The sequence below is a fragment of the Argentina silus genome (assembly GCF_951799395.1).
Source record: "Argentina silus genome assembly, chromosome: 13".
NCBI classification, from domain to species: domain Eukaryota; kingdom Metazoa; phylum Chordata; class Actinopteri; order Argentiniformes; family Argentinidae; genus Argentina; species Argentina silus.
This window is the reverse complement of record NC_139667.1, coordinates 372,557-382,556: the sequence shown is the minus strand read 5'-3', so window position 1 is coordinate 382,556 and position 10,000 is coordinate 372,557. Positions and strand designations below refer to the sequence as shown.

Here is a 10,000-nt window from a genome sequence, read left to right as displayed (position 1 = left end):
ATTTCTGCCTCCACCAGCCTCCTCTGGTAGACCACACAGAAACTAAGAGAGACATCTCCTCTTCTCTTCATCTGTGTAAAGCACTGATACTGATACAATACAACATCAACAATAACCTTTGACTTTGCCATGATAAATGTCTCTGTCTGGTGCAGGGGAGGCTGGTGGAGGTAGAAATCGGAGGACGGGCTCATTGCAATGCATGGAACAGAATGAGGAATGGTATCAAATACACCATGTCACACCGTGTTTGATACCGTTCCTGATTCCATTCCATGCATTACAATGAGCCTGTCCTCCGATTTCTACCTCCACCAGCCTCCCCTTGGTTTGGTGCTTTAGCAAGCCACAATAGTGAAACATCATTTCTGTGTGTTCCTACCTCCACCCACCTACTCTGTCTCCCTCTCTCTCTCTCTCTCTCTCTCTCTCTCTCTCTCATTGTGTTCTAGAGTATGGCATCATGATAGGGCAGAAGTAGTAAGTTCTGTACAGAGACTGATCTGTTCCCCTCTGTGGTTCCGTGTTTGAACCTGTCTACAGTTCCTTCCTCAGGCTAGCGTTTCATTGGGCGCCTGAGTGAAATTGACTCACCTCAATCTCGGTATCGTTCAACCGTGAACATTATTCACGCCCAGCAGGGAACAATTGTTGCTGAACTTTTAAAGTAGCAGTGCAGAACTTACTGCACACACCAACATGACAAGAAGCAATCCTGGATTGAATGATGTCTGATGTCTGATGTCTGATGTCTGATGCTTGCTGTGATTTGAGCTTGTAGTGATTGTCCTTCCTTGAGTCTCTCCGGTCCTCACTCTCCTCTGCTGTTTCTACTCTCCTCTGCTGTTTCTACTCTCTCTGCTGTTTCTACTCTCCTCTGCTGTTTCTACTCTCCTCTACTGTTTCTACTCTCCTCTGCTGTTTCTACTCTCTCTGCTGTTTCTACTCTCTCTGCTGTTTCTACTCTCCTCTACTGTTTCTACTCTCCTCTGCTGTTTCTACTCTCTCTGCTGTTTCTACTCTCCTCTACTGTTTCTACTCTCCTCTGCTGTTTCTACTCTCCTCTACTGTTTGTTTCTACTCTCCTCTACTGTTTCTACTCTCCTCTGCATTGTATTGCATCCATGTATGAAATGTGTTATAAATGACTGATTTTATTTTATTTTATTTTATTTTATTTTATTTTATTTTATATGATGATATGATATGATATGATATGATATGATATGATATGATTTGATTTGATTTGATTTGATATGTCACTGAAACACAGCATGTTTGTTCTGTCTTCAGGTTATTGCTGAAGATGCAAACTTCAACTGTCTCACCTGTGACCAACTTCACATCCAACACCACTACCTCCACCAAGTCACAAGATCAAATACTCACTCAAAGTAAGTAAGAGAGAGTGTGTGTGTGTGTGTGTGTGTGTGTGTGTGTGTGTGTGTGTGTGTGTGTGTGTGTGCATGTGTGTGTTCATTCTCATTCTGTCCCCCCCCTCCCCTGAGTTAGTATTTCTATTTGAAGATCAAATACTTGTCAGATTTTCCAAAAATGTTATCAGAGTGAGTGTCCCCCATGGAAGTTCACCTCAATAGGATATCAGGGTGGCAGTTAAGATAAGCTGGAGCTTATAGATACCAGCCTGGAGCGTCACGCAGCCTAATCAAGATGAACTGTCAGGGAGTGGCAAGGTGGCTACAACCCAAACTTAACCCTTTCCCTGAAGGACAGGTCTGCTGTACAACGACACACACGTCCAAACACCGCAGTAAACAGCGGAAGGTTACCGTGGATGAGGACGGAATGCAAAGCCATTTTGAAAATGAGAACAATATGCAAATCAGCCATTCACTCTGACAAATAACATGTAACTAACTCTCTCCCTCTCTCTCTCTCCCTCCCTCCCACTCTCCCTCCCTCCCTCCCTCTCTCTCTCTCCCTCCCTCCCTCCCTCCTTCCCTCTCTCTCTCCCTCTCCCTCCCTCCCTCCCTCCCTCCCACCCTCTCTCCCTCCCTCCCTCTCTCCCTCCCTTCCTCCCTCCCTCCCTCCTTCCCTCTCTCTCTCTCCCTCTCCCTCCCTCTCTCCGTCCCTCCCTCTCTCTCTCTCCCTCCCTTCCTCCCTCCCTCCCTCCCTTCCTCTCTCCCTCCCTCTCTCTGCTGGGTGTTCCCAGGCTCGGGGGCTATGATAGCCATCATCGTCATCGGCATCATAATCATCCTCACCATCCTCCTAGTCATCCTAAAGACGTACAACAGGTCAGGGGACATTCCACACACACACACACACACACACACACACACACAGACCTATGACACTATGGAGATTGCATTGTGTCAAAATTAAACATTGTTGCTGAAATGAAACATGATCTCACATTGACAGATCTGTGCTCAGCGTCGGCCATATTCATCACTTCTGTCACTATGTTCAAGGTGTAAGACAAAAGGTTCTTGTTATTGTAACAATCATTCATTCATATTTCTTCCTCAGACGGACACATGCGTCCAGAGTTCTGGGCGGAGGCTCCAAAGCTCCGCGGCAGAAGAAGATGTCGTCCTCCACCGTCCAGACCCACCTGCCCCTGGGGACCCTGGGAGCTTCCTCCATCTCTGGCAGCTTCCACCCGTCCAACAGCGCCTCACAAAATGGCCTCCGCCTGCCGAGGGCGGAGCTGAACAGTGTAGAGCAGCAGAGCACAGCCAGCGGGTCCACGGTGGTCACCATCCACTCTCCCACTCTGGAGAACACATAGCAGAACCTCTCTGGTCTACAGCATCAAACCAGCTTCTTAACGCCATCATCATGCTTGAAAAACAAAAACAGTATGAACAAAGTCGTGCCGTACGGAAGAGATGGATGGACATGAAGGACAATTCACAGGAGACATGGGACACTTGTTGTGAACATAAACACTTTGTTTCTTGACTACTACAGTGTTCAGATCATGGACGGAAGCCATTTTGATTTCTGTGCATTTGCAGCTGTGATACTGTACCGACAAACAGATGCATATGAAATGGAGGAATGGCATCAAATGGACTTGTTAGAGGCCTAACTGTGTCTGTGTGCATTTCTGTGTTGAGAGCCTTATAAGGGTTTTGCATTAACATTCAAATGTGAGTGTTTTTATCTACAGATCTGAAAAAAAATTGTTTTGATTCTCACCATGCAGGATATTTCTGTGAAAAAGTCAATACTGGTTTGAATCCCTGTGGACCTCTAGATTGCAGACAATAATAAGATGAGTCCTTTTTATTTATGTGAAAGGATTTTGCACTTTACTACATTCACCCTGTCTTGTGTTTGTCTTGTTTATTGTTCTTTCATTGAAATCGATCTTGAAAATAAATTTGAACATTTCCTAACAACTTTTGATGAATAGGTGACAGTTGCAACAGCTTTCTTCAGATGTCAAACTGTCGGCATAAGACATTGGAATAGCAGGCAACACCCTGACTTCAGGGGACAACAGGTGGGTTTGAAATGTCCATCAGCAGGACATGGAGGATGTTTGTGGAAGTGAAATGACGCCCTCAAGTGGTGGAAATGAAAACAGACACATTACCATTTCAAGGCTGCATTCAAGATCTTTATGCAATGTAAGTCATTTGCGACTCATTTTATTGTCATTCTGAATTGATGGGCGCCACCATCCTTGTTCATGTTCTCCTATTTTGTATGCTTCATAAGATAAATGGAAATTGCGGCCAGATAGAATATTTATGTTCAAGAACAGGAGTGAACAGTCTAGGTTGACGAGCTGGTTCGGTGACTTGAATGCAACTCGTATTCTTGTGTTTACAATGGTATCCGCAGGTGAGTAACCGGAGATTATTCATTCTGGCTAGCTAATAACTTTATTTTTCCTCACCAAAACTCAACCATTAAATTGTTAAGAACTTTAAAAACGATGTCTCGCGTTTAGGTCTCCAATGGTAGAAAACGTGCCTCAGTAGACGAGGAGAAGGTGAACTGGCAGCAGAAACGTGGTTTCTGAGACGCTCACAGCTTTCTCCCGGAGAAAACCAGGACGTTAATGTTTTAGCCTAATTGGTTATTCTGATCAAATCAAACCATCAAGACCCATAACTAGATATCGACGAGCCTAAATACTGTCGCTGTTACATGCACGCTGTTGGAATACATACATTGATAGACGCGTTCTGAAGTAGGGGAAACATTTATATGTAACACCAATGTATGGCGACGTATCAGAAGGGGCATAATCATGTATTTGACTTTTTCACATCGTTTTAGCACATGAGGCACACACCAAACAGGTCCCGTATTTAACTCGGTTTAAGTGTAACATGAGCGAACCGTGTGAATTTGGACGCTGTTTGTATGAGAGTTACATGACGGAGGACTAACAGTGTGCAGGACGCCTTCCGCAGCGGAGGTGGTTTGGCTGCTGGTGGTCGCGGCGTTGTGGGGCTGTACCAACCCGCTCCTGAGGAGGGCGACAGAGGGCATCCAACACGTCCAACAGGGGAACAAACTCCTCCAGCTCCTGGCTGAGGTCAAGTTCTTGTTCCTGAACATCAAGGTAAACTCACACTTCTAAAGACCCATTCACACCGAAAAGTGTAGGAATTTAGGAATTGAGTTTGTTATTGGTGGGGAGGGAACGGTGTGGATAATGGGTCTTGCCACTACATTGCTGGATGGAACTGTTGGTGTGAATGGGACTTCAGAGAGACGGTATTATCCCAGAAGTGGTTATTGGTTGATACCGTTGCATCTGCTGTTTCCTATTCTGTAATAACATTGTCCCTGTGCTTCTCCAGTACCTGATACCGTTCCTTCTGAACCAGAGTGGGTCTTTGGTGTACTACTACACACTCGCCACCACAGGTGAGCAGGACCCAACAGCATAAACAACCACAACCACCACAAGCATCACCAACACCACCACCACCAACACCACCAACTTTGGTTTCTTGAGTACAGGATATGTAGTATGTTAGATTGTGACTAACCAAGAAGAAGTCAAGTCTGGAGGCTTTTTCCTCCACAGTACCTGTGTGGTCTGTGACCTCCTCCTCCTCCTCTCTGACAGACCTGTCCCTGGCCGTTCCCGTGGCTAATTCCCTCACCTTCCTCTTCACGCTGCTCACTGGCAAGCTGCTGGGAGAAGAGTTTGGAGGCAAAGGCAGGTGTCTCACGTTGATGATGTCACCACACACAGAGCCTCCTGGCTCTTTGCAGAGGCAGAGTTGATCAGTACACATTGTGTCTGGAATGTGTGTTATTAATGTGTGGTAGGTTATCTTATATCTCTCTCTCTCTCTCTCCTTCTCTCTCCCCCCCCCTCTCTCATTCTCTCCCCCCCCTCTCCTTCTCTCCCCCTCTCTCCTTCCCCCCCCCCCTCTCTCTGACCATTGCAGGAGCTGTTGGAGGGATGGTCCTCACCATGGTGGGCATCACTCTGTGTATCATGAGCTCTGTCAGTGAGACAGAAGAACCCAAACCCTAACTTCACACAGACCTAGCCTTGACTCCATTATGACTACATGAGCCACTTCCTCTCTCATTGTAAACACTGTTTACAAATGGTTGTAAATGTATCAAGAGCACAGAGGAGAGGCTGGTTTAACATTCACCTTCTGATGGTTTAACATCTCCCTTCTGATGGTTTAACATTCACCTTCTGATGGTTTAACATTCCCCTTCTGATGGTTTAACATTCCCCTTCTGATGGTTTAACATTCACCTTCTGATGGTTTAACATTCACCTTCTGATGGTTTAACATCTCCCTTCTGATGGTTTAACATCTCCCTTCTGTGTAAAGACTTTACCAGTGTAACCTATAGGGTGTAGGCTTCCAGCAGTGTGTGTGTGTGTGTGTGTGTGTGTGTGTGTGTGTGTGTGTGTGTGTGTGTGTGTGTGTGTGTGTGTGTGTGTGTGTGTGTGTGTGTGTGTGTGTGTGTGTGTGTGTGTGTGTGTGTGCTCTCCTGAGTGACTGGACGATGTGTGGAGGAGGGTAACGAGAGAATGTAAAGGTTATTCAGAACACACACACACCACTCACACACACACACACCACTCACACACACAGTGCCACAGCCGGGCAACAGGAGTTCTGCTGCCTGCTCTGTTCACACGGCCACACACACACACACACACACCCGCTGCCCAACCCACCTGATGATGCTGGAAATGGACCAATTAGAGAGCAGCGTGCTGCTGCTGCGGAGTCAGGTCAGATGTCCAGTCCGCCAGCCTGCTGTCCATGCTGCACTGCCATGTCATGCTGTGTGTGAAGCAGGGGAGGCTGCTGGAGGTAGAAATCAGAGGACAGGCTCATTGTAATGAATGGAGTAATGGTGTGTGATTGATACCATTCCTTATTCCAGTCCATGCATTACAATGAGCCCGTCCTCCGATTTCTACCTCCGCCAGCCTCGTAGTGAAATAATAGCAACTTCGTATTCAGAAAAAAAAGTGTCATTTTTATTGTTAGACCAAATACTTTCACAGTCGACAGATGACGTCACAGTTGTTCCTGTAAGATATCAAATATTTGATATTGTATATTTCACTCATTATTAAAGTATATTTTTGATAAAACATGATTCTTTACATTCTATACTTTCATACACCATATTCTATTTGTTGTTGATAATATCTCTTATTTACAGAAGTCTTTTCATACAAGTTAAGATGCTCATTGACATTCATGGATACGTTCCAGTTCCGTCAGTGTCACAGTATTTCCAGTCCAATACATGGAGGTGTTTTGATCTCAGTAGAATGCTGACAGTTGGATTCTCTGTTTCAGTAACTGATTTAGTTCCAGTGCTCGTTCGTACTGATCTGAATGATGATGTAATAATGGATGATGTCAGTCTGCCGATGGGACCTGTTCCTTCCTCAACCCTCCGCTCCCCTCAGCCACAGGCCCATCCGGAGAACTGGACTGTTCTGTTCTGGTGCTGGACGGGGGGTCGCAGGCACTCTCCTGTTGGAATAAACCAACAACGAAACATTTAAATACAAATCAGTTTAACACAACTCTCTGGATCTGAACAGACTCACCAGGATGAGAATGTAAACACACCTGCTGCCTCTTGGAGGACTGAAGACTCGTCCTGTCTCCTTGGACCCCCCCGGGCTGTCCTTGGACCCCCCCGGGCTGTCCTTGGACCCCCCCGGGCTGTCCTTGGACCCCCCCGGGCTGTCCTTGGACCCCCCCGGGCTGTCCTTGGACCCTTCTGCTTTCTTGAGAACCCTGAGATGATGAGGATGATGATGAGGATGATGATGAAGCTCTTGAGTGTGGAGAGGCTCGCCCTCTCTCCAGCCCCAGCTCCTTCACCAGGGATGAGAGTGGAGATGGAATCCATTAGTCGTGACTGAGTGTGTATTGTGATTTTTCCTTGAACAACACTTTATGAGAGTTATTCAAATGGAATTCATGTAATTTAATTAATCAAACTGCATGACACACACACACACCTGCTCACTGTGGTCTGTGTTCAGGTAATCACTCTCAATGATCACCTTGTCCTCCATTGTGTCTGCCTCTGTCTGTGAGTCAGAAGCCAAACGGAGGTGGAACATTATGTGTGTTCTGTTTTCTTAGCTGTACTGTATGTCAGGGGAGGCTCATTCCAGAAGGTTAATACCATTCCTCATCCCATTCCATGCATTACAAGGAGCCCATCCTCCGATTTCTACCTCCACTAGCCTCCCTTGGTGTTCTACCTCTGCCAGCCTCCCCAGGTGTTCAACCTCCCCCAGCCTCCCCTGGTGTTCTACCTCCCCCAGCCTCCCCTGGTGTTCTACCTCCCCCAGCCTCCCCTGGTGTTCTACCTCCCCCAGCCTCCCCTGGTGTTCTACCTCCCCCAGCCTCCCCTTTCTTGTGTACCTGTGGTGGATTAAGGTCAGAGCTGGCAGCCTCCTGTTCTCTGACCGGCGGTCCGTTAACGGGGGAGTGAATCCGTTGATCTGTCGGTGTCTCCGTCTGTAATAGGAGGAAAAACACCGTTACATGAATGACAAATGGACAATATACACATGGGGGACTGTATGAGACTGTATGAGTTGGTTTAAGAAGAAGAAGAAGAAGAAGAAGAAGAAGAAGAAAGACTGTTTATTGGCCATGCAATCAATTCTCATCAATTGTTGGAATGTGGTCATTTTTGCACACCCTCCCCCTCCGAGACAACACACACGCACTGCAGACCCCCCCTCCGAGACAACACACGTGCACCCCCAAGGCAGAACAGAGCTCTGGGCTCTGGGCACAGGGTCAGCCATATTCGGCGCCCCTGGAGCAGTTAGGGGTTAGGTGTCTTGCTCAAGGGCCCAACGGCAGTGATAGTCACCTGGATATGATGCCAGTAACCTTCCAGTTACCAGCTCAAATCCGGCTCATCACATAAAGGGATACTACACCTACTTTAAGCCCCTCCTCTGGGTGGTGGTACTGTCTTCCACTGAGCCGCTCCCCTTCTGCAGCCGGGGGTGTTCCCTGAGAACACGAAAGAGGAAAACATGGCCGCTTGCGACGTACGCGATTTGCCATAACGTCCTTGGTTCATGTTCTGAAAGGTGTATGTGAAAGCTACTGAAACATGTAGCCCGGGAAAGTTTGTAAGTTGTAAGTTTACTTTACTTTTACTTTACTTTACTGACCTGATGTCTGTTGTAAGTGGCCCACAGACACTTTACTGACCTGATGTCTGTTGTAAGTGGCCCACAGACACTTTACTGACCTGATGTCTGTTGTAAGTGGCCCATAGACCTGTTACTGACCTGTCTGTTGTTTGAGTGAGGGTTGTATCTCTCATGTTGCTCCTCATCCTCCACTGTCTCTGCCACCCTCTGGAGGAGACAGGAGAGAGAGAATGAGCCATGTAGAGCCTTGTTACCACACTACAAAACACTGCACAACAACCTGCACCCCACAGGGAGGGAAGTGGAAGGAGTCCCAGAAAACGTGGGAAGCAGCGAGAAAAGACAGTGTGTCTGTACTCAGGAGAAGAGACAGAGGAGCAAATAGAAATGGAAAGACATTGGAATATAAGGACAGTAGAGGGTGTGTTTGAGGGTATTTTAGGACAGTAGAGGTGTGTTTGAGGGTCTATAAGGACAGTAGAGGTGTGTTTGAGGGTCTATAAGGACAGTAGAGGGTGTGTTTGAGGGTCTATAAGGACAGTAGAGGGTGTGTTTGAGGGTCTATAAGGACAGTAGAGGGTGTGTTTGAGGGTCTATAAGGACAGTAGAGGGTGTGTTTGAGGGTCTATAAGGACAGTAGAGGTGTGTTTGAGGGTCTATAAGGACAGTAGAGGGTGTGTTTGAGGGTCTATAAGGACAGTAGAGGTGTGTTTGAGGGTCTATAAGGACAGTAGAGGTGTGTTTGAGGGTCTATAAGGACAGTAGAGGGTGTGTTTGAGGGTCTATAAGGACAGTAGAGGTGTGTTTGAGGGTCTATAAGGACAGTAGAGGGTGTGTTTGAGGGTCTATAAGGACAGTAGAGGGTGTGTTTGAGGGTCTATAAGGACAGTAGAGGTGTGTTTGAGGGTCTATAAGGACAGTAGAGGGTGTGTTTGAGGGTATTTTAGGACAGTAGAGGTGTGTTTGAGGGTCTATAAGGACAGTAGAGGTGTGTTTGAGGGTCTATAAGGACAGTAGAGGGTGTGTTTGAGGGTCTATAAGGACAGTAGAGGGTGTGTTTGAGGGTCTATAAGGACAGTAGAGGTGTGTTTGAGGGTCTATAAGGACAGTAGATGTGGGTTTGAGGGTCTATAAGGACAGTAGAGGTGTGTTTGGGGGTATTTTAGGACAGTAGAGGTGTGTTTGAGGGTCTATAAGGACAGTAGAGGTGTGTTTGAGGGTCTATAAGGACAGTAGAGGGTGTGTTTGAGGGTCTATAAGGACAGTAGATGTGGGTTTGAGGGTCTATAAGGACAGTAGAGGTGTGTTTGAGGGTCTATAAGGACAGTAGAGGTGTGTTTGAGGGTCTATAAGGACAGTAGATGTGGGTTTGAG

At 46.8% G+C, this 10,000-nt stretch overlaps 3 protein-coding genes across 3 annotated transcripts in view; 2 read left to right on the top strand and 1 right to left on the bottom strand.

The window, feature by feature from the left end:
* Positions 1-3,365, top strand: part of ncmap (non-compact myelin associated protein) — a 9,861-nt gene extending 6,496 nt beyond the window's left edge. Inside the window, exons 2-4 of the mRNA XM_083683145.1 lie at positions 1,294-1,394; positions 2,174-2,258; positions 2,494-3,365. Coding sequence (XP_083539271.1) covers positions 1,307-1,394; positions 2,174-2,258; positions 2,494-2,755 — 435 coding nt within the window. The 5' untranslated portion in view covers positions 1,294-1,306 and the 3' untranslated portion in view covers positions 2,756-3,365. The remainder of the gene's footprint in view (positions 1-1,293; positions 1,395-2,173; positions 2,259-2,493) is intronic.
* Positions 3,366-3,790: 425 nt separating this feature from the next.
* Positions 3,791-5,829, top strand: tmem234 (transmembrane protein 234). The gene is made up of 5 exons (XM_083683574.1): positions 3,791-3,819; positions 4,398-4,549; positions 4,791-4,857; positions 5,063-5,155; positions 5,391-5,829. The coding sequence occupies exons 1-5, from the start codon at positions 3,807-3,809 to the stop codon at positions 5,477-5,479; spliced, it is 414 nt and encodes a 137-aa protein (XP_083539700.1). The 5' UTR covers positions 3,791-3,806; the 3' UTR covers positions 5,480-5,829.
* Positions 5,830-6,848: 1,019 nt separating this feature from the next.
* Positions 6,849-10,000, bottom strand: part of dcdc2b (doublecortin domain containing 2B) — a gene marked incomplete at both ends in the record, with an annotated part of 8,736 nt that continues 5,584 nt past the window's right edge. Inside the window, 6 exons of the mRNA XM_083683435.1 lie at positions 6,849-6,965; positions 7,065-7,316; positions 7,463-7,534; positions 7,875-7,970; positions 8,409-8,480; positions 8,765-8,833. Coding sequence (XP_083539561.1) covers positions 6,849-6,965; positions 7,065-7,316; positions 7,463-7,534; positions 7,875-7,970; positions 8,409-8,480; positions 8,765-8,833 — 678 coding nt within the window. The remainder of the gene's footprint in view (positions 6,966-7,064; positions 7,317-7,462; positions 7,535-7,874; positions 7,971-8,408; positions 8,481-8,764; positions 8,834-10,000) is intronic.

Bases quoted from the DNA above. Each gene is read 5' to 3' on its own strand.
- tmem234 (XM_083683574.1), top strand. The intron at 4,550-4,790 runs GTAAACTCACAC...GTGCTTCTCCAG, and splicing joins TCTTGTTCCTGAACATCAAG to TACCTGATACCGTTCCTTCT. The intron at 5,156-5,390 runs GCAGGTGTCTCA...TGACCATTGCAG, and splicing joins AGAAGAGTTTGGAGGCAAAG to GAGCTGTTGGAGGGATGGTC.